At 40.3% G+C, this 24,613-nt stretch overlaps 1 protein-coding gene across 9 annotated transcripts in view; it reads left to right on the top strand.

Moving 5' to 3' along the window:
* Positions 1-18,630, top strand: part of magixa (MAGI family member, X-linked a) — an 83,536-nt gene extending 64,906 nt beyond the window's left edge. For 5 of the 9 annotated variants that reach the window (XM_079676911.1, XM_079676908.1, XM_079676909.1 and 2 more), the window contains 5 exons: positions 11,363-11,557; positions 12,340-12,416; positions 13,219-13,365; positions 14,525-14,663; positions 16,896-18,630. In XM_079676911.1, the coding sequence (XP_079533037.1) occupies positions 11,363-11,557; positions 12,340-12,416; positions 13,219-13,365; positions 14,525-14,663; positions 16,896-17,740 (1,403 nt within the window). In that variant the 3' untranslated portion in view covers positions 17,741-18,630. Of the gene's footprint in view, positions 1-11,362; positions 11,558-12,339; positions 12,417-13,218; positions 13,366-14,524; positions 14,664-15,098; positions 15,187-16,895 lie in introns of all 9 variants that reach the window. The other 4 variants (XM_079676916.1, XM_079676912.1, XM_079676910.1 and 1 more) reach the window with 4 other exon arrangements.
* The last annotated feature ends 5,983 nt before the right edge of the window (positions 18,631-24,613 follow it).

Raw genomic sequence — 24,613 nt, 5'->3', positions numbered from 1 at the left:
TAGCCGCCTTTAGCTTAGCGGTGGTGATGTGAAGTCATGTGACCGTGCTGTAGTCCCTTTATAGCCCAACATTAGCCGCCTTTAGCTTAGCGGTGGTGACGTGAAGTCATGTGACCGTGCTCTAGTTCCTTTATATCCCAACAGTAGCCGCCTTTAGCTTAGCGGTGGTGACGTGAAGTCATGTGACCGGGCTGTAGTTCCTTTATAGCCCAACATTAGCCGCCTTTAGCTTAGCGGTGGTGACGTGAAGTCATGTGACCGTGCTGTAGTTCCTTTATAGCCCAATATTAGCCGCCTTTAGCTTAGCGGTGGTGACGTGAAGTCATGTGACTGTGCTGTAGTTCCTTTATAGCCCAACATTGGCCACTTTAAGCTCAGCGTTGGTGACGTGAAGTCATGTGACTGTGCTGTAGTTCCTTTATAGCCCAATATTAGCCACTTTAAGCTCAGTGGTGGTGACGTGAAGTCATGTGACTGTGCTGTAGTTCCTTTGTACCCTAACGTTTGGTTTTTACCTCTGGAGATTGCATTTACCCTTCAATAGTTATTAAAGTGGTGTTACTATGTGTAGATTATCCGGCTGAACAAAACATACAAGTGTCATAAACATGTGTTTGCTACATTTCTTATTATCTGCAATATTCAAAAATCCAATGGAAAATCCTGTGGCTTTTTGTCAGGGGAACCAGGGAGATGCTACGTTCAGGGTCGGACTAGAAAAATAGGTCCTCACTGCATCACTGTATTAACTTCTGCACAAGCCTAAATTGGCCTTAAATAAACATCTCAACTCACAGTGAAGAAATGAGGTTAATGTTATGTAAAGATGACATATATTGGATCACAAATAGCGCTTGGATACTGGAGTTTTATCAAAAGGTAAAGGAAAGGATCCCTAAAGTTATAATGCACTGGCACTAGTTTTTTCTTTCTATATATCTCAAAGTACCTTAAAGTATTAACAAAGAATCTAAAACCAGAGAAAAAGGGTTCAAAAAGCTGCATGGCTTAAACTCTGTATCAGCGAGATCTGAGGTTACACGTCTTAATTAAAAATATATACGCATGTTATTTTTAGGCAAGTTCAGAAGAGCACGAAAGCCACAATGACCTACTTCCTGTAACACCCCTCAGTGCTGTTATATTAGTAATGTGGGTAAGGGATTTGAGAGCGTGTGGGGGGACACAGACTTAACATTTTCACGATACCAGAAAACGAGTATTTGATAGCAATAACATTTCAATGCCACTATTGTCGATTCGCAGTGGCATATCACAGTAAAAGGTAATAGTAATCGTGAGGATTTTAGCCAGGTCATAATTCCCTCCCTAATATGTATGTCATACTGTGAAAACATCATATCTATTTATTCTGTGAAAAAAAAAAGAAATGTGTCAAACAACTGAATCTCCGTCGATTTTCAACTTGTAAAGATTTCAAAATGTGCGATCAACTTGGCACAAAGATATCAAAGTCACTCTATCTGCTAAAAACACAATATTATTATTTGACAGTAAGTCCAACTTAAATCAGAGGTCCACTAGAAGAAAAAGGTGGAATAAAAAACATTTAAAAACTCGAGATTAGATTACAAAATGTCATAAGAATACAAATTCACAAAAACAAATCCTGTGTTTTAAATTTGTATTCCTGCTAATAATCTAGGGGAAAATTAGCAATGTATTTAAACTCTCTTTATATTAACAGTGTCACGTTCCTCTGTATTGAAAATATGCATCAAACCCATCAAAGTAAACATTTTAAATTTAAATTCAATGTTTAATTATTTTGTATACATTTCTTTTACTCAACCAGCTACTCTCTGATTAGCTTTGCAGTTTCAGCAGCACCAACTGTGAGACTTTCTAATAATAGTCACTTTAATCCATAATTCATCACCTCAACCAAGTCGAGCTGTGTGTGTGTGTGTGTGTGTGTGTGTGTGTGTGTGTGTGTGTGTGTGTGTGTGTGTGTGTGTGTGTGTGTGTGTGTGTGTGTGTGTGTGTGTGTGTGTGTGTGTGTGTGTGTGTGTGTGTGTGTGTGTGTGTGTGTGTGTGTGTGTGTGTGTGTGTGTGTGTGTGTGTGACAAACTGGAGCGCAGGTGAGTCTATGGTTATCGTACTGTGAAATTGGACAGAAATCACTTTGACGTAACGCATGAACAAACAAGTGCACGCACACACATACTCAGTTAAAGCAAAAGTAGTGTTCCTGTGTTCATGTGGCAGCTGCAGCTCAGTTGCTACATGAACACTGGACTGATGATGATGATGAAGGTGATGTTAGAGGAGGAGACATTTTGATCTGATCTGCACCTCAACAGGTTAATATCTCCATCTGCAGCAGATCTGGAGTCAGAGAAGTTTAACCAAATGTTCAAATGCATCATTCATATCGTTCATATCTTAGACACAAATTAATTCAAATGAGCTCCACTTTTAGCAGCTGCAACCTTAAAGTGATGAACACATATTATAATGCATGATCTGCACTTTTACTTAAAATATATTTTGATGTTAATACTTTTGTACTTTTATACCACACTTAAATGCAGTACTACTTTATACTGTTCTATTCCTACCTTTACTGAAATTAACGATCTGAGTACTTCAACTGCTTTTACATCAACTCTTTACTTATTATTAACAAGATAGTGTTAAAGGGCTGAGGTTGGGCTGAATAAATAATGTATTAGTAACTGGTGACTGTCGCTGTGAGGTAGTGCGGTTTCGTACGGTGTCCTTTGGTGTCATGAAAGGCGCCCTTAAAAGGTCAGCTATCATGTTATTTTTAGGCAATAGCATAGGTCTCAGATATATAAAAATATATAAAAGACATGTCTATGAAGTGTTTTGCTCAAAATACCAAACAGATCACCAATTCTAGCCATGCCTCATATCCCTCTATTTCACTTCCTGTTTCAAAAGTGCTGATTCTGGGTATAAAGCTTTAAACAATTACAAAATTGATACAAAATAAAAAAGGAGAGGGTCTAAACTAAATGCTGCCGTGATGAAACCCCATATCATGGATTATCAAGGATTCTCTCTGAAACAGTATGGAGCTCAAAGGCTTTCTCTCTTGCCGGTTATACCACAAGGTGAGTTCATTTTTCATTTCCTGCTTCTTCACACACATGCTCTCCAGTACAGGTTAGCTCTGAGTGTTAGCGATGCTAATGTAAACACCGACCATATTACGTCCAAAACAGATAGCAACGTATCTGATAGGACCGTGGGTCCACATTTCAGATATTACGTCATATCGGACGCAAATCTGGATCAGCACGTTGTAGCCCCGTTTTTAGAGATTTGGGTACGGAGGAAAAGAAAGAGGGTTTTATTTTCTGACGCTGCCTGAGTTCCCCGACACATCTTTATGTATAAAAGACATCAAGAAGTGCATTTTGCATGATAGGTCCCCTTTAAATAAAATGTATTATTATTATTATTATTAAGGTTGTGGGTTCGATCCCAGCCCCTACACAATTTCTTAAGTTGGCCATTACGTTGGCATCTCGTGGACTTGCGGAATCTCACGTTAGCAAAATTGTAGATTTTGAACAATAAAATACAAATGGATTTAGTTTACTTGCACAAAATATTCCAGTGTTTGTATTGTTTTTCTGAGAAGACAATCTTCTAAAGCGTTTTACATGAATATGAACATTAGATGTATTCCAATGTTGATTTCTTAAACATTGACTTATACCTACTTTTCCTTATCCATCATACTACATCACAGTTCTTGTATTTTTTTTGGTCATAAAATTGCTATCATACAGTGGGATTTCGTGTTTTTCTGTTGGTGTATTTTAAGAGGCACGGTGATATTTTCAGCGTCAGTTTCCTCCAGCTGTCTGTCTGGATAACATCAAACTCCTCCACCAACATTTATTTTTCTCTCTGCAGCTTCGTGTTGTTCCACTCAGCACTTTTCTTATCAGCTCACATGCTAACATTCACCTCCCACCGAGTGTGTGTTTGAACACGGTTAAACACACACCCTTTGTCTCTTTGATATTTTACAGGACTGACATTAAAGGAGCATGCTGGTGTTTTTCCCGTTCCAGCCTATTCTCTATGAATCCTGTTTACGTTTCAATCCTACTGGGTCCAGTACAGTTTATTATTTTAGCCGAGAGTCGCACTGAATTTCCTGACCATCCCAATTCTCCTAAAGGTCCACCAAAACAATGCGCCATTTTATAAATCTTCAATCATGTTATGGGGTGTCATTACTTCTATTCAGAAAATGGTTTCATTTAAAAATATGTGTTGATCCACTATATGCAAACAGTGTTGTAACCTAACTTCATTTCTATCTTATTGTCTTTATCAATCATAAGAGCAGAGGCCCCAGTATTGAGCCTTGTGGTGCACCTGTTTCGCAGTTTTATGGCTAAGAAGAAATAATGTATTATATAACATCTATTTTGATTTCTGTTCATAATGTTGCCTAATATTTAGATTAATAACCTACCTGCAAGTCAAGAAATATATCATCACAAGTCAACAAATACTAAAGTTCAGATCAGGTTTCAACCAACAGCAGCACTTCAGAGACCAGATACATCCATATACTGTATGTGTGAGGCTCTACGCACTTGTTTTGGCACACTTCATGGTCTTTTGTTAGGGTCTTTATTGTCGCTTTGAGTCTTTGTGGTGGTTAAGCCTTTCCTTGAGAATCATTTTTATTCTTTTTGTGATTTTTTTTGTGTGTCTGTGATTATTTTCAGTCTGTTTATGGTCACTTTGAGTCTCTGTGGGGTCGATTTGAGTGTCTTTGAGGATCATTTGCAGATCTTTTTTGGTCATTTTGATTATCTTTTTATTGTTGTTTTGCATCTATTTGTTGTCATTTTGTATCTCTGTTGACACTAAATGTCTTTGTCGCTGTTCTGAGTATCTCTAGTAGCTTTGGGATTCTTTGCAGTCGTGTTGAGTTGCAGTTTGAGTTTAATTGTAGTTGCTTCGATTTTCTTTCTGGACGTTTTTTTTTTCTTTCACGTAATCGTTTTGCATCTCTGTTGACCCTTCAAGTCTCTTTGTGACACTATTTTCTTCCAGTAACATAATCAGGGTATACGCAGGAATCCTGAAGACACATTTAGTACCTATTAAGACCTTTTTTAAGACCCTTTCCATACATTTTAAGACCTCATCGCCACTTTGAGTTCTAACCGGTTACCTTGGCGACGCGCTTTACCTCACATTGACTATATACAGTATTGATTGTCCTTCCTCCTTATCTTCCAACCATTTGGACGCAGACTTGCATTTCCCCATAACGATGTTGCTTAGCAACCGGCGTAAACGGAGCTTTGCGCGCTATCAAGCAGTGAGCGTGCGATGTCCTGTTCAGATGACGTCAAATCCAACGGGATGCCATAAATAAACTACACAGAATCACACTACACACCTACGCAATGATTACATTCAGGCAGACTTTAGAATACAACCTCTTCGGACAATTTATATACTTATTGGAAACAAGCTACAAAATGTAATACCTTGGGAAATGCCATTTAATACTTTTTAATACTTTTTAAGACCCCGCGGACGCCCTGATAATGCAGATATAGCATAACTATGAAGATCTAGTGTTGGTAGTTTATAGTCTCTTGCGTTAGTTTTGGTTGAGACATGAAGAAAGAAAGAAAGTCTGACAGCTTCAGCTTCCGACCACAGCACATCCTCACTGAAACTGCTCTGCACAGACATCTTTTAAAGCTTTTGGGAACATTTGATATCTTTATTACAGACAGGATGGTGATGACAGAAAATAAGAGATGCCACAGAGGCCATAGATGATGCAGTTGATGGTGTCAGTATCACATCTCCTTGAATCAGAATTAAACTAACAGCTGATTGTCCAGATTTAGTCCATGATGGAGATGCAGCTGGCTGTGATGTAACTGCAAAGCCTCTTAGACTCACATAAAGATAGTCTTGTAAACGGTTGTTTCACACACTAAATGGATCAGAACAGAGGTTAAATCCTGCATAAACACTCATCATCTTACAAACACGTTTAGATTTATTCGAAGGTTTGAGAAACTATCATTTTCTGCAGGTTAGAAAGTCTGGTTTCTGTCCTGTGGGTTTTATCTGCGGCTGTTTGACTTCACAACTTGAAACTATGCAAACAGCCAGGTTGGGTTGCTTCATGGGGTCAGTTTAAAACTGTGTGTGTGTGTGTGTGTGTGTGTGTGTGTGTGTGTGTGTGTGTGTGTGTGTGTGTGTGTGTGTGTGTGTGTGTGTGTGTGTGTGTGTGTGTGTGTGTGTGTGTGTGTGTGTGTGTGTGTGTGTGTGTGTGTGTGTGTGTGTGTGTGTGTGTGTGTGTGTGTGTGTGTGTGTGTGAAGGTCATGAGATCTGTAACAGTTTTAATTTGTTTTGTTTTCAGTTTCTTTGTCCTCAGAAAGTTATTAATGTTTCTGAGCCAGATATTATTTCTGAGAATTTCTCTCCCTTCTCCTCCTCCAAGGTTTCCACACTGATTCACAATCGTGTGTGTGTGTGTGTGTGTGTGTGTGTGTGTGTGTGTGTGTGTGTGTGTGTGTGTGTGTGTGTGTGTGTGTGTGTGTGTGTGTGTGTGTGTGTGTGTGTGTGTGTGTGTGTGTGTGTGTGTGTGTGTGTGTGTGTGTGTGTGTGTGTGTGTGTGTGTGTGTGTGTGTGTGTGTGTGTGTGTGTGTGTGACTTGGCAGTTGTTTTCAAGAACAAACTCCCACAAATGTCTCCGTTCAAACTGAAAAAATGAGTTCAGAGCTGGAACAACCTGTCTCTTAACAATTATTTTAAATGTGTTTTAAAAACACACGAACTACGCAATGACATTACACAATCAGCAGCACAGCATTACTCTTGGCTTTCCAAGCCGTATCCTTGTACAAAAACAACTCCTTTGTCATCTATACAAAGTAACACAGAGCTAGACGTTCAAAAGCGTATAAAACATGCATATCTAGGAGTATGTACATTTGTAAAGATATGGATAAAGTTTGAATCCAAAAAGGTTTTAGCTTTAGTATTATTTTGTGTTTGAGAAATGAATATTTTCGGAGGAATATGTTCCACAGTGAGGTCTCATATGAGGACTACAAATTCCTGAGTTCGCTTTTGGCACTCGAGTTACAAGCTTTGTCTAACAAGCACTAACTGCCTTATTAATGTACGCCGATAAATGCTTCAGAAAAAGTCATGATGTTCAAATCTGTGGTGTAGGAAATGATGGTTAAATTGTTTTAAAAAGTCTCACTACTGCCTGCGTTGCTTCAGATAAACTAGCCACTAGAGGTCGCTGTCAGGTAAACAAAAACAGGTCGACTTCCTGTTCCCTTTTTTCTTTGTCGTGATGTGTGAACGTGACAACTACAGCTTCCTCTCCTCTTCTGCTTCTTCCTGCAGCAGCTGTTAGTTCAGCCGAGCACACTGAGCACACCTCAATAATTAAAACACATTTATTATTACTCAGCTGTCAGAAAGAAGTAGATCCAGAGTCTTCATCGTAAAAAATATCTGAGTTAACAGGGTCGCTCTGTACAACACCCGGGAGTGGCCTTAGAAGAAAAAAAAACGTTTTAGTGCAAGCAAGTCGAAAATCGTTATCTCACTTCTTAAATCTTTGGATTCATTTGTGGTCACTAGTCAAATCGTTTCGGCAGTGCAAAGGGTCATGACGTTCACTCCATCCTCCAGGCTGTTATCGTTGGTCGCAGATAGCTTAGATTTACATCTGGGAAGAGTAATTAAGACATGTTGACCACACTTTGCAAAGGATTACTGTCAGTGAAACTCTCCTAATGAGGATACTGAGAGCTTGTGGTGAATGATATTGTTGAGGATGCTCTTGACTTTGGAGTAGGTGGATTGGAAACCTTATGGTAACAGCTGGATGTGTGCAAAGTGTTAGGAGTCTGCATCACGAAAGATGGTGCACATCACGTTATGTCTTTATTAGGATCCCCATTAGCACGAGCATGAGCATTGGCTACTCTTCCTGGGGTCCTCGCACACACAAAACATAAACATAAACATACAACAAAATTAAAACAGCTCATAATTTCATGCAATTTACAGTGCTGTCTGAAGGGAAAACTAAAATGGTCATCCAATTTATCGCCATCCTAAGGCCAAACAAAAGTAAATACAAATAAGTGCATAATAATATATAGTGCCACAGACACAGTTCAAATTTACTTTATAATACATAAATAATTTTTTAGCAACCTTTTGAAATACTTGAGAATGTTCCTGAATGATGTGAACCGGTAAAGAGTTCCAGCTGATCATGGCTCTGTACATGACTGTTTTCTGTCCCATATTTGATTTAGATTTGAGTAATACAAACCTGCCTTCTATTGTATATCGTGTTTGATAGTTATGTTGTGCATATTGCGCTATAAACCTTTGTGATAATTAGGGATGTCCCGATCACCTTTTTTTGCTCCCGATCCGATTCCGATCATTTGATTTTGACAATTTGCCGATACCGATTTTTCCCGATCCGATCTTTATGCAATGCATTAAGAGAAAAAAAAGCATTCAAGATGTCCCTTAAGGTTATTTTTTTATTTAAATTGGATATTCTATCCTACATGGATACAGCTTCTTTCTTTCACAGCAGCATTGGATCAGTTCAGTTGTGCAGCATTGGATCAAAACAAAATAAAGCTTTCAGTACTCGTTAGCTTACTGCTACAATTAGACACTGCGCCCTGCCCACTCTTGCCAGATTTGAGAGAAATAAGCAACCAGGTCTCTGAAAACAAGCCCCAAAGAAGCAACACATACATGATGTTCTGTCATTTGAAACCAAAACTAAGGCCTCAGGATGACTTTAAGACTTGAACATGGGCATTTTTGTTTTGTAACATTAAATACAAAATAAAAAGAAAAGTATTTAAAAAAAAAAAGAAAATCCCGATCCCCGATTCTTTTTCTCCCGATTCCGATCTTTTGAAAATCACGTGATCGGCTCCGATCCCCGATCACGCGATTGGATCGGGACATCTCTAGTGATAATATATCTGTTGAGTGAGTCACTATAATATTTCTGACAAAATGTAATAAAATATAAGATGACCTCTGTCTGACAGTTAACCATTTCAGTGTCTCCAGCATTTCAGTGACTGGTTCTGTAGGAGCACTGCAGTGCACATCGTGCTGCCTTATTTTCTGCTACTTGTAGTTTGTTTAATTCTTTTTCAGCAGCACCATATCACCAAACAATAATCAAGCTGCGACAGAACCAAAGCATCCAAAACTTGTCGACTGACATCCATAGGCAAATATTTTACAATTATATTTACAAGTGACACACCCCTTCCCATTCACTAAATGCTTCCATATTTACATTAATGGGAAGCAGGAATTGAACCAACTCATGGGAAAGATTGAATTTGGAGGGCGTGAATTAAATCTTGTCTGCACAAAATAATAAATCATTGCCTTACTTTTTCCCTCCCTTTGGCCACTCCCAGGTTTCGTTATTCCAGCTTTTATTTCGGTAGTTTTTACCCGTAGTAGAATTCAAATTGTTAATAAAAAGGCAAAAAACTCAGGGATTATCTACAGACACTTTGAGTCCATTTGTGGTCAATTTTCGAAATGTTGAGTATTGTTTTTTGGGACATTTTGTGCCTCTGTGGATGTTTTTAGTCTCTTCTTTGCCTTAAGTCTCTGTGGATGTTTTTAGTCTCTTCTTTGCCTTAAGTCTCTGTGGATGTTTTTAGTCTCTTCTTTGCCTTAAGTCTCTGTGGATGTTTTGAGTCTCTTCTTTGCCTTAAGTCTCTGTGGTGGTTTTGAGTGTCTTTGTGATCATTTAGCATCTCTTTTTGGTCGTTTGATGCTTTTTGAAGTCATTCTCATACTTAGTGTTCTTCTTACATATCCTATCGGTCATTTTAAATCTCTTTAAGGAATAAGTTTCGAGTGTTTTTACGATTTTGAATCTCCTTAGTCATTTTGAATCCCTTTGTTGTCGGTTCAGTGTAGTATTGAGTGTAGTATTGAGTCTGCTTGTCATAGGCGGAGTTTGACATTTGCGCTTGGGGGGGCAAACTTTTTTACTGACGTCAGTACACAGTCCCAACTATTGCGTGGGGTGCTACGGATACAGTAGCAATAAAGCCAGCGTTCACCACACTGAGTATGACTTTTTCCACATACGAACACAACTCTTCCCGTCATGCACGCCTCATGCCCGCCGTACACACACACTCATATGGAAGGGGCGGTCTCTCCCCCCAACAACAGTGCATTACATAACTGTAAAACGTATCATAACCGTGCACATCTTATACTTATTTGACAACTACTATATCCCTTGGTTACTTGAACACGCTACAATATTATTAACCAGTGTCCTACTTAGTGCAGAAGTAGACGCCTTAAACGTCACAGAAATCTGACATTTTAAAAATCACTGCATACTCATTAGGCCGACTGCTAATTATTGTAATACAATAGCTGAATCACTTGGATGCAAAAAAAAAAGCAAGGGAACTTGCCCTTAACCTCATACGTCACACACACACGTCACAACATTCGACTGCTCAAAATGAAATTATTTCAAACAAAACATGATATTATTCAGATTTGTATTGTAACAATCATTATATCACATCTTAGCCACTAGGGGGGGGCAATGCCCCCCCGCAAAATCCGCCTATGCTGCTTGTGGTCATTTTGTTTATCTTGGTCATTTTAACGTGCCTTTGGTGTCATTTTTTAAATCTTTTTGATGACGTTTGAAGTGTCTTTGTGTTAGTATTGAGTCTTTGATGAAGTTTTGAGTCTCATTGAGGTCTATTTAAGTATCTTTATGGACTTTTTAAGTTACTGTTACACCTTTTGGGTCTTTTTAAAGTCTATTTGTGGACGTATTGAGAGTCTTTGAGATCTTTTTGACGTTTTATGTGTAGCTGTTTGCATTTTTATCCTTCATCCTGTATTGCCAACACATCCGATTTTATTTCACAAAAATGCAGTTATTCTAAAAAATTAGTCTTAACTTAAAAATGTTCTTATTCCAACCAAAACCATTTGGAATATGTTTAATGTACACAGCTCCATTTCTTCACAGGTGTCTGTAGCCTTGTGAATCCTATTATTTTCAGTTTCAGGTACGATGTAATATTGTCAGCCCACCTGCCGGTCTCTCAGCGGCCCATGTGATGTAACAGTCACGTTTACACTGTGGCCCCGGGGCCTCGTACGCTAGATCTCTGACTCCGTGCAGCTGGTTTGATAGTTGCGATTGTTTGTATTGCCTCTCTTACTGGTGGACAGCTGTACTTCAATATTATAACCTGATATCTGACCATGTAACCCCCTCCCCCCCTCCTCTCTCCTCAGCCCCCTCCCTGTTGTCTCACCGGTTTGTGACGGTGCGTCGCGGCAGCCCGGCGGCTCGTAGCGGTCAGATCCAGCCTGGAGACCAGCTGGAGACGGTGGAGGGCCGGGCCGTCGGGGGTCTGCAGCACCGAGACCTCGCCCAGATCCTGAGGAGAGCCGGGAACACCCTGAGACTGAGCATCACTCCCAGACACCGTACGAACGAACGAACGAACGAACGCACGCACGCACGCACGCACGCACGCACGCACGCACGCACGCACGCACGCACGCACGCACGCACGCACGCACGCACGCACGCACGCACGCACGCACGCACGCACGCACGCACGCACGCACGCACGCACGCACGCACGCACGCACGCACGCACGCACGCACGCACGCACACACACACACACACACACACACACACACACACACACACACACACACACACACACACACACACACACACACACACACACTAAACTCAGGGTGTAGCAGCCGCGCCTATTTGCCCAACATAAAAACATCGATTAACTTTTAAATCAATTTAGAATTGCTCATCCCGAAACTAAGAGGTTATCTAGTCTCATATCAAGATACCAATATAATACTGTAAAGCTCTACTCTCAAACACAGTCACAACGTGCTTTCCAATAGAAGCAAAACAATGGATGAGCTAAATGAGCAAACAGCAACTAAACACATAGGAAAACAGAGAAAGACAATTATTATCCAAAGATCTCAGAGTATATTTTGTTAAAGCGTATTCAGCAAGATAACACCAACAACAAGTTACGCAAAGTTTATAGACAGAAACCTACTACAACTTTTAAGACACGGATCGACAATTATGTTAACTTCAATTCTGTCAACGGACTAAAATGAAGTCGTTCATACACCAACATTCTTCTTTGATTTGTGAAAAAAGGTAATATTGTCTAAAAATGATTGTAAAATTAATTAATAACAACATTTGATATTTCTCTTTTAGACTCGTCCACCGTGTCAGAGGGAGCAGATCTGGATATCGACAGCCGGGTGATGAAGGGATCCAGAGGGAGGCCGAAGGTCAGTCTGACGGTTTATTGTTTGAAATTGAAGTGCTTACTCAAACCGTTATTCTTATTACTCTATATATATAAATATTTTCCTCACACTGACTAACACATAAGGCGCTTTCACACCCGAGTGCTTTTCCCCGTACTTTTCCCGTTTAGTTCCGTTAGTGCCTGGAATTTTGCGTTCACACCAAAAAGAAAACTTAGTTCAGAGAACTTTTACCCCCATTTTTAGTGCCTGCTGTGCTGTACGCCCCGTAAAACTCTTTTAAGTTTTTTGAAGCCGCCATTCTATTTGCTGGCATTAGCATTATTATCATTAGCCCCGCACATCAACGGAGAGAGAATAACTTATGGCAACAAAAAGAAAACATGGGAGCGGTGGAGATGAGGAGGTGTCGGCGTTCTGGCGATTTACTCGGAAGGCTTCTACTTCCGGCCGGGGACTTCGGGTGGCAGTACACGCCTTGAAGTTGTTTGCGGCCTGTCAGTAAACCCAAAGCAGAAGAAGAAGAAGTGACGTTTGCATAATATTCCCCCAGGGATTTATTCCGGTGTGAACGCGATCGGCCCTTAGTTCCATGGGGGTACTAAGTGCTGGGAACGAAGTACGGCAAAGTACTCACTTGGTATGATGGATGGATGGATGGTGTAAAAATGCACCATAGCCACTTTTAGAAATAATTGAATAGAGTTTAGTTTATTTTAAATTTTATTGAAACTTACTAATATTTTTCCAATATTTTTTACTAGTAGTTTTCCGGTAATAGCTTTTCAGATATTTTACTAACATTGTTGTGTGTCTGTGTAAGGAGGAGTCCAGGTTCTACAGCGTGGATCTGGATCGGGGTCCTACAGGTTTTGGTTTCTCTCTGAGGGGGGGCAGCGAATACAACATGGGGCTGTATGTACTGGGACTAATGGAGGGGGGGCCGGCCCAACGCAGCAACAAGATACAGGTAGACACACACGCACACACACACACACCCACACCTTAACTCATCACTTCCTGCAAACGCCTTCACAGTAAAAGCCAGAATCAGGTCTCCTCACAGGAAGGCTTTTCATACTTTAAATCAGGTCCCCAAGAAATCCATCGTTTCAAATGGCCTTGGTGGGGGTTTGGGAAGGTTCAAGGTTCTTTATTTTGTCATACGAACATAGCTACAGTGTAGTCATGCCGATGAAAATCTTAGGTCACAGGCTCCTTCAACAGTGCAACACAATAACACAGATACACAGAAACAATATAGTGCAAGTAAATAGAAATAATAAAAAAAAAAAATTGTTTCAAAAAGTGAAATAGTGCAATAAGAGTCTATATGCAAGTTATTGGAATGATATATTATATAAATAGATAAATAATTACTAAGTAGTCAGGTGTTAGTCAGGTGTTTAGCAGCCTTATGGCCTGTGGGATGAAGCTGTCTCTGAATCTGGTGGTTTGAGTCCGGATGCTGCGGTAGCGTTTGCCAGACGGCAGCAGACTGAACAGTTTGTGGCTGGGGTGATGGGGGTCTTTGATCATCCGGAGGGGTTTCTTCCTGAGCCGCTGGGAGGATGCTCTCTATGGTGCACCTGTAGAAGGTCAGGATGCTCTCTATGGTACACCTGTAGAAGTTGCAGAGTATCCTGGTAAATATAAGTATCAGATCAAACTTAAATGAGAACCAGATAAAAGATATTTGAAGACTCTAATCTGGGTTTAGAGTCAAAACTCACTTTAGTGGTGAAACCCTCGTTACCCCTGTCGATGTAAAGCGTCCTGAGACCGAGACACTCCTTTATGGTTTTCAAACAAATGATTTATTCATGACTTTTTTAGGATCTCATTTTTGCCAGCAGCTGTGAGACTCTGAGCATCAAACATTCAACGTCCAGCTTCTTCCTCTGCTCTCTGCTTTAAATATGAAACGCCAAGGTCCAGATGTGCTGTTAGCGCCCCCTACAGACTGCATTTACAACTCCCAAGTCTCACATTAAGACAAACGCCTGATAGTAGGGGGAAACTCAAACAAATCCTTTATCACTTTTGGACTTTTGAGCCAAATGGCAGCGATTTGCTGGCACCAGATTATTTCTAATGGAATACTCTCTGCTCTTCCCCTCCTGGCTCAGGTGTCGGACCAGCTGGTGGAGATTAATGGAGACAGCACATCAGGGATGACCCACAGTCAGGCTGTGGAGCAGATCAGGAGAGGAGGACATCGAATCCACCTCGTGCTCAAGAAAGGAAACGGATACGTGCCCGACTACGGTGAGGTTTCAAACAATGGCGGCGGACACCGAGTGTTACGTTTACAGGAAACAACAAATCCTACTCATTGTGGAATTAAGTGTGGTGAAAGGACCTGAGGGAGGCGTGTGGCGCAGTGGGGTAGTGCGTTGGTGTTTTGATCAGTTGAGCACAGGTTCAAACCCCACAGAATGTCGTTGTGTTGATGTCTCACATGGCAGTATAATTACAAGTTTCTCATCTATTTAATCTGAAAAACAAGACATGTATAGTCTTTAATTCATTTTTTTTCTTTATTATTACGATTTATAGTTCAGTAAAAATCCAGCTGGACCTCTTCTCACTTCCCAATTCTCTGAACCTGAAATCCTCCAATCACAGCTCTGGGATTTTCTTGACTTTGTACTTTTACTTTCTCCTGTTCTTCCTCTTCCTCCTCTTCTTCTTCTTCCTCAGTGGAGTTGTCCAGCCTGTCTCTCTGTATGACCAACTCTAAACAGGGGGAACCCTGCTTCTACGTGATTGGACGCACTGAAAATGCGCGGTTTGTATCTTTCCTTTCTTTCCTTTCATTTCATCTCCTTTCCTTTCACTTTTCACCGACTCTCATCTCTCCATGTTCCGGTTTTTAATCCACAGCCATCAGTACTTTTATCAGAAAGTTACAAATTAAAGCTCTGTATTTACATGAACTCTAATGGATTTAAATTAAAACTGCTCCACCTGTTAAAAATCTGCTCAAAGATTGTTGGTCAACCCTGTCAGAGACTCTATGACTCAGCCTATCATAACAACCTAGTGAGGCTGTCCAACAACATCCTCTCTGACCCAAACCATGTTCTGAACAGTGAATATGAACTGCTACCATCTAATCGGAGATACAGGGTCCCACCATTCAATAAAGTCAGACTGAAGCACTCCTTCGTGCATCAGTCAATCCTCACAGTAAACAGAGCTGATCCCAGATCAGAGGCACGCTGAAGGCTCTTTGAGCATGTTTTCTCTCACTGATTGTGCTGTTACGTTAAATGTTTGTTGTTTGTGTTTCATGTATTGTGTCTGGATACCTGTCTGTTGATGTTGGACATGGAGCTGCTGTGACGCAAGTCAAATTTCAGACTTGATCTGACAAATAAAGTAATATCGTATAAATTATCCCATATACCGACCCCGTCATGTTAACCATACTTTGTATTATTATTGTGCAGCTTTTGGCTAATGGAAGTGAAATAAAACATTAGACTCACAGGCGAAAGCTCTGGTGGAGAAGCCAATAGAGAGGCGAAGTCCCGCCCATCTACTTCCGACCCATGGGACCTTATTTCGGAAAAATTATGTATTGAAGTCAATGGGGAGAGAAAACGTATCTTTCGATCCCGTTTGAATTGTGCCACGAATTACACATGTGATGTTTGTCAATCTTAAAAAATCATTTCCATGTCAAAAAAGTCACAGTTTGTCGTAAAACTGTTGAAATATAAGACTATGAAAAATACACAGCTAGAAAGACTACAAATCCCAGAATCCCGGTTCCGCATGCTGGCTCTTACGGAACCGACTAACTCCCCTTGTGTGTATGTACAGCTCTCAACATGCCCAGACTTGGAGTGATTTTCACCTCTTTTAATACTTTTCGCCTCATTCTGAAAGAAAGAAGTGAAATGTGCCAACGTGACGGCCGCCTTGGTGTGTGGTGCGAGATGGGAGATGAAGTTCATTGAGCGGTTTCACACTAAAAAAGTGTTACTTCACAGTTTTATTTGTTTGACTTGCAAAATTATCTTTTAAATTGACAAACATCATATGTGTAATTCGTGGCACAATTCAAACGGGAACGAAAGATCATCTTTCTCTCCCCATTGACTTCAATACATACTTTTTCCGAAATAAGGTCCCACAGAGTCCCCCCGGAAAGGGAGGGACTTCACCTCTCTATGACACACTCTCTCACTTGCACATTTTTTAACTCATTAAACTGATTTAACTGCAAATGTGTATTCTGCCCAAGGCAAGGCACACACTGTTTAAGCAGCAATATTGCATGTATTTTATTACATTTGTGACCAAAATTGATTAGAAATAAGACTTTTGTGCGTAAAGAAAAAGCCTTGAAATATTTAATTGAACTACCGATAAATTGTGAGCAAAAACTGTTTATATTTTTGTGAAGTCTAGAAAAACTGAATTAAACTACACTGCCATCTGGTGGACGTTAGAGGAACTGCAGCTCAATGTGTTTCTCTGTTTGTCCAGCAGGCCCTGAGGAAGGAGCCCTCTCCCCCTCTTCCTCTTCACACACAGAGGAGCCAGATGTGGAAACAGTGACCATGAGAACCACCTCCCTCAGCCAGCAGAGGGGAGGAGGCGGTGGTACCGGAGGAGGAGAAGGAGGAGGAGGAGAGAGGAGGAAGACGAGGAGAGAGGGAGAAACCAAACGAAGAACAGGAGGAAGAGTAGGAGGAGGAGGGTTAGGGCCTCCTGATCTGGACCTAGACGTGGTGGAGGAAGAGGCAAGGATGGAGGAAAAGGGGGAGAGGAGTAAGGATGAGGAGATGAGGAGAAGAAGTCAGACTGTGAGGCCGAAAGAGAAGCTGGAGAACCAGAGGGAGCAGGGGAAGAAGAGCAGGAGCTTACCCAGGATCAGTGCTCAATCCTGGGACACGTTGGTGCCGCAGGAGGTGGAGGAGTCTGCAGAAGAAGTGAAGGAGAGGAGGAGGAAGAGGAGCGAGACGAAGAGCAGGAGGAGGGAGGAGTCCATGGAGCAGAGCGAGGACAGGTCAACCCGCAACGCAAAGCATTCTGGGAGCTCAGGTGCCCCCTTCTCTTTCCTCATGCCGATAGATGACGACGATGAGCGCCAGCGTGTGTCGGACAGCGAATCAGCAACCAGCTTTTCAGATGTCAGCCAATCAGCAGCCACCATCACATCGCCTGCCGGGTGGAGGGAGGAGGATTCTGATTGGAGGAGAGCCCAGTCGGCGTGGCAACACGGGGACAACCCGGGCCCCTGGCTGAAGCCGAGCCCAAAGACACTGACGAAGGTTCTGATTGGCAGTCGGCTCGGTGGGCGGGAACTATTGGGCGGGCTCTCTCTCTGATTGGCTCACAGCGAGGACGTTCTTCATTGGCTGATTATTTTTCCCTTTTTTTTCTAGGCTACTTATAAGGGCTTTTTTGATTGGCCTGCTGAGAGGAGAACCGCATCTTCTTGCATCTTATTGGATGATAATACTTTTCTGAATGGATGATGAAAGCAAACTAACAAACACTTGTTTTCAATTGGCTGGTGGGCGGGTTTCGAGGCCTCTGATGGGCCAATGACATAACAGCTGCACACAGCCATCAAATTAACTAACTTTATTTTTTATTTTACCCATCATCCTTCAGTACATCGTGAGACCTGTATCACGAAGCAAAATGAGCGCATTGTCAACAGCATGACAACTAACCAATTACATTACTGGAAAAAGGAGTTGTTATAACTTTATTAAAAGAAAATAATAATGAATTATATGTATATAGGTCAGTAGAATATGATGATCATATCTTTAAAATTGAATTTGGAAATGATGTACTAGCCTTAAAACGTGATTAGCTGTAATTGAGAACGTTTTAATGTGGAAACTTTTGTTACCAGCTTTAAGATACCAGCAATAAGCATCACTGAGTTTGGGAATGAGAATAAACATTGTGAGATAAAGTGCTTGTGATACAGGCCCTGCTCCTCACCTTCATCTTCCTCCTCATCATCCTCCTCCTCCTCATCATCATCATCATCTTCGTCGTCTCCTGAACTTTAAACTCGTATGCAAACAACATGAGAACCTTTACTGGAGGCGCTGTCCTGTGATTCTGTGTAATCTGAGCATGTGAATATCACTGGAATGATTTTTTTATTTTTATAAAAGCTGAATATGTAAAAGGCTCAATGACATTATTACTATTATAAAATATGAATATTATGTGAGATTAAATAGACCAGAGATGATCTGATTTGCCTGCTTGCTTGTAAAAAAGAAGAAAAACTTTGCCCTGATGATATAACAGAGCCATAACACACACACACACACACACACTTCAGGTCCAGCTGTGGTCCTGTTGGCCGTCTATTACCATGACATCGCCTCGGCAACTCAGCAGGCAAGATGACCTGTTTCTATAGCAACAGCGGTGGATGCTACGTCCTGCAGCTCTGGATCATAACAAAGTGCCTCATTTTATTTCAGCCTTCGTCCTGCAGAGCGACAGCGGGCTGCAGGCAGCAGACAACACCATTAAGTCACAACACTCACACACACACTTCCTGTCACACACCACCACCATGCCATCCCGCATACGTCACACATATAGAGGTGCAGGAATGAGTCCTAAACCCTGAAATGAGTTAGCATTGTAGCACTTCTGAGTTCCCTCGTCTTGAAGGAGGAGTTGTTGGTTAGATGCCCAAAGAAAACACCTAACTTGTGAGTTATGATGCTTTTACGTTTGCAAACAACTGACTTAATAAGGAGTAAATGTCTCTCGTTGAAAATTAGCCACCTTTAGCTTAGCAGTGGTGACGTGAAGTCATGTGACCTTGATGTAGTTCCTTTATAGCCTAACGTTAGCTTTTTACTTCTGCAGATTGCATTTCTGCTTAAAAAATGATAAAACTGGTGTTAATACGTGAATATTATCCTGCTGAACAAAACGTATAAGTATCATAAATGTTATTTGCCACTTTGTCGCTCATTTTCTTTAAGAATCCAAAGGAAAAATACTTTCGACTTCTTGTCGAGGGAACCGCTGCGATGCTAGCTTTCAGGTCATTTCATTTAATACACTCAAATAAAATGTAGCATGTAAAATATGCCTTTGTGATGCCTCATGCACACGCAGTCTTAACTCCCTCATCCATTCATTACAACATGCATTTTTTTTCTACCACGCCTCTGTCTGCACACCCTCTGCAGCTAAACTTCAACTCCCACAAACCCTTGCGCTGCCCTTTAGCCCCGCCCCTCAGCCTGCTAAAAAAGGGCATTTTGGATCTTTCTTCTTCTATGCATTTTCTAAAAAAGACTGCCTGAACTCTAACGCTTCTACTGATCGATGGGTCTGGATATTCAGGTTCTGGTCCAAAGACGACCGGGAAGGATTCAAAAGTTTCATCATCAGATCTGCTCTCAGGAGGGACGTCACGGAGGGACTTTGATAAAGTGTCAAATCAAGCGGTCGCCTGTAAACACAAAACTGACTGAAGCAGTGTGATGTGGTGTGTCGGTATATATATATGTCTTTTTAGCTGCAGTCTGACTACAAACTCTAGATACAAGTCAGGGTAGCTGTTGCCTCAATGAACAAACTAATGTTAAAAGAATAGTTAATTTGGGAAGTGACTAAACAGTAGCAACATGACACTTCATAAATTGCAAAAGAAGTTTAAGTAGTTTTACTTAGTTCAAATTCTGGGCTAACACACGCTAAAAATGCTCTTTAAACATGACTTCCTGTCACAGTTAAGGACCTCCGCTGAACTTTCCCACATTACTTCAACTCTACTCTTAATTTGCAAAGATACTAATGAAGCTGTTCAAAAAATAGCGTTGAATAGAGTCACATGTGCCATAGTTTTCCGATGTAGTGAAATAGAAGTTGCAGTCCAAGTACTTCAAGTAGGCCTACAGTCAGTACTTGAATAAAAATAGTACTTAATTACATAGCCTACCATTTAAGTCATACTATTTTCAACCTATTTACACAACAGACTTCCTCAGCAGAGCACAATACTCTGTTACAAGTAAAAGTCCTACATTCATAATCTTACAAGTACTTAAAGGTACAAAAGTATCTGCATCAAAATAAAGTTATAAAAGTATGAGTACTTATTGTTGTAATGTCCCATTTTAGAATCATTCAATTCTAATTTTTCTAAGCAATAATGTGTTCATCACAGCTGTGAAAAGTGGGGCTATACTTTTAATTACTTTACTGCTGGATATTTTATCTATAACCGTTTAGCATAGTTTATTTATATTTTGTATTTGCTAATAATCTGAATCTGTACACTAACTAAATGTAGTGGAGTAAAGAATACAAATGTGGCTTACAAAACGTAGTAGAAGTATGAAGTAAAATGAAACTACTCGGGTAAAGTACAAGTACCTCAAATGTGTACTTCAGTACCATAACAACATGGTAAACTGAACAAATAAATGCCACCGAGCAAATACAGTTAGAGTAAATAATAATTGATTGATTAATAAACACCACGGCGGATGGAGCATAAATCAAACATCAGCAGCGAAAGGTGAACAAACAAAAAAACACATAAGCAGCTAACAGCCAGAAACAGCTTGTTGCTAGGTAACAGTAGCCTACGTCATTACGCAAAAACGCTGTTCTCTGGGCAGTTATTATTATAAATAACTCACCTGTCTGTCCTCCGGTGCATGCTCTACTCTTCAGTTTCACGTTGTGATTCATGTTAGAATCTTAATCCCTCTGAGCTTCACCTTTCTGCAGGCATGTGCATCTACTTTAGACATATTAAACACACCCACGATGCACCTGTGGCCCGCGGAGATATACTGCAGGTGTGTTTGATTTTGTCACTGAACGTACCTGCCGGGCGGTGCCCTAAATGTGCTAATATATGCAGTGGTTTGAGGTTATACATTAGCATATTTACAAATGCATCTGCTCCATCTGTTTTTAATAATAATAATAGTAATACGTCTGATTTCCAAGCGCTTTTTCAGGTGCTCAAAGGCACTTTACAGTGGGGATAAAAAGGAAATAACTTCACATCTATTGCATATAGGGAAATACAGATCTAAAATAATATGATATCTGTATTCACCTCATCACATTGTAATGTTATATTGTTTGTTTTACTGCACTTGACCTACTCGCATATTTCAGATGAATACTTAAAATTAAAAACTCAAATTAATCAATAATTAAAAAATATGGTTAATTGCAGTCCTGGTTCAACGAGGTGCTTTAACTGTGACAGATCATATTGACTCAAGAAGAACGCAGATGATGACTACATTGTTTCTATTAAGCAAATGATTACATTGTTCAGTCTCACCTCCAGCCTTCAGCAATAAAGCCATCACAGCTCCACACATAGCTCAATGCAGAAAGAAAATCGAATTATTCTGACGTAAACAAGCTATTTTCACAGCTAATAAGAATCTGCTAAACATTGATGTCAGCTATGCTAATGTGGGGAGTCCGTTAGCATCACAGCTATTGGATTGAATCCCGTTGTCCCGAGGTCTTTTATTTTGAAACGCTCAGAGAACAGATGTATGCTTTTTACTTCCTGTTTGAAACCTTTAATGATGTCATGCTTTGTTGGACTGTTATAACCACAATCAGCTCTCAGTCACCCACATTTAAAGCCTTCATTTCCCATCAGCCCCGGTGCTCCCAATTCCTCTAATGGCCACTAGATGGCACTAACATTGTATTATTGACATATTATTTTTAAATATCTTACAACCTGATAAAAAGAAAAACAGCTGATGTTCAGATTTATGATTATTAAGTGAAGAATTATATTAACCTACCAAATGTATTTTTTATTTGTTAGTTTTTTTTTGTTAAATTAGACGAGTAACCATTGTTCGATGTAAAGAAAGTATTGAAACCTTAAGTCCAATCTTTTACCCTTTAAACAAAAAAACGATGTCCATATCACTTGAGAATGTGTGGTTCTGCCTGCTGGTTGTGGTTCAAATAAAGCTGTATTCAGTATCAGGACAGTGAAGCTGCTGAAACAGGAAGTGCAAAACTGAAAGGAACACGTTTTTTTATATACGTTTCTGATGTTTTTGACATTTTCGCAAAAAATAAGGAAAAAGGCATAGGAAAAAACAATCAGTTTGGATGCAAAAACAAAAAGGAATGTCTAATTAATGTCAGTTTTCAGCCATCAGGATGCAGCCAGTCAATCAACCTGTTGGCCAATCAGCTTGCAGCTAATGAGTGCCTGCGACACCATGCTTTATTAGAGCAATAGGCGCTTTCACACCGCAGTACTTTTCCCACAAAGGTTCATGAGAACTTAGTTCATCAGAACTCTTTAGTTCTGATGAACTAAGTACAGATCGCGTTCACACTGGAATAAGTTCCTGGGGAAGGATTAGGCAAATTAAGCCGCTGACGTCACTTCTTCTTCTTCTGCTTTGGGTTTACTGGCAGGCCGCAAAGTCCCTGGAGTTGGGGACTGGCTTCAGAAGCCTTCCGAGTAAATCGCCAGAACGCCGACACCTCCTCATCTCCACCGCTCCCATGTTTCATTTTGTGTTGCAATAAATTAGTCTCTCTGCGTTTCTGCGCTGGGCTAATGCTAATGCTAATAATGCTAATGCGAGAATAATGAAATGGTGGCTTCACAACACTTTTTTTTTGTTTTACGGGCCGTGGTTTGCAATCCGCCCAGCCAATCAGAAATATAGCTCTTTTCTCACAAGAGAGCCGCATGAGAGTCCCTGCTCTCTAGCAGGGATGGAAAAGGGGGTAAAAAGGTTCTCATTAACTAATTTGAGTTCCGGCTATTTTTGGTGTGAACGCGACATTTCGGAACTGTATCGGAACTAAAGTGGGAAAAGTACTCCGGTGTGAACGTGGCTAATGCAAGCACAAACACACACACACACACACACACACACACACACACACACACACACACACACACACACACACACACATACACACACACACACACACACACACACACACACACATACACACACAAACACACATACACACACAAACACACACACACACACACACACACACACACACAACACACACACACACACACACACACACACACACACACACACACACACACACACACACATACACACACACACACACACACACACACACACACATACACACACAAACACACATACACACACAAACACACACACACACACACACACACACACACACACATACACACACACACACACACACACACACACACATACACACACAAACACACATACACACACAAACACACACACACACACACACACACACACACACACACACACACACACACACACAGTAGGAATATTTTTGCCCTGATCTCAGTCTGTCAGGCTGTGACCCGCACCCTCAACGTTGGCTTAAATTTCACCCACAATTAAAATGAAAAAGGGCAATTGGAAAATGTGTTATCAATAATATATTCCTCAGGGGTTATCAGGATATAATTAAATAAAAAAGTGTAAACAGGAAGCTGGATATTGATATAACACATTTATATGTTGAGATATTATTTGTTAAATAATTAAATTGAAAATAGACAACAAATGATTATTCTGAATGTAAAATAAAAACATATTGTAAAGTAATGTCATTAATTGAGAGATAAGGATTTAAAATGAAGTAGTACAGGTTTTGGTTTTATGAAAGCTTTATTTGCAGCTCTGAAGATCCTCAAATATCAGCTGATCATGAAAATGCAAAGAGGAACAATTTAAAATCCCCCCAAAAAACATCAAATAAGTCTCAATTGATTGGTTAATCTTGCCAACATGTTCCCTTAAAATATTGTTTCAGTTTATTGTCAAACAATAACTCTTACACCAAATAGGACTCCGATGACTCTCACAAATAGTTTTCTTTTGAACTATAAACAACACGTTAGCATTTTTTATTTTCCACATTAAACAAGTTAGAATTGAATTGAAATGAATTTGTTGGTGATCAACGTTTATGTAAAAAAATACATTTTCAGATTTATATTTTATATTTATTTATTCTACTAATAATTAATACAGACAATTTATGAAACCGACAAACATACTCAATTACTAGAAGTTACATAGTTACAAATAATACAAAAATACATTTAGCTTTTTAAATCAGGAGTATAAATCAACAGGCCACTTTTAAATAATTATAACATGTAATTAGTCATATGTATAATAAAGGATGGATGTACAGTACAATGCCTCTGGTGG

The sequence above is a fragment of the Notothenia rossii genome (assembly GCF_949606895.1).
Source record: "Notothenia rossii genome assembly, chromosome: 4".
In the NCBI taxonomy this organism is placed as follows: domain Eukaryota; kingdom Metazoa; phylum Chordata; class Actinopteri; order Perciformes; family Nototheniidae; genus Notothenia; species Notothenia rossii.
Note: the sequence above shows the minus strand (reverse complement) of the source record. Positions and strands in the feature narration are given on the sequence as shown.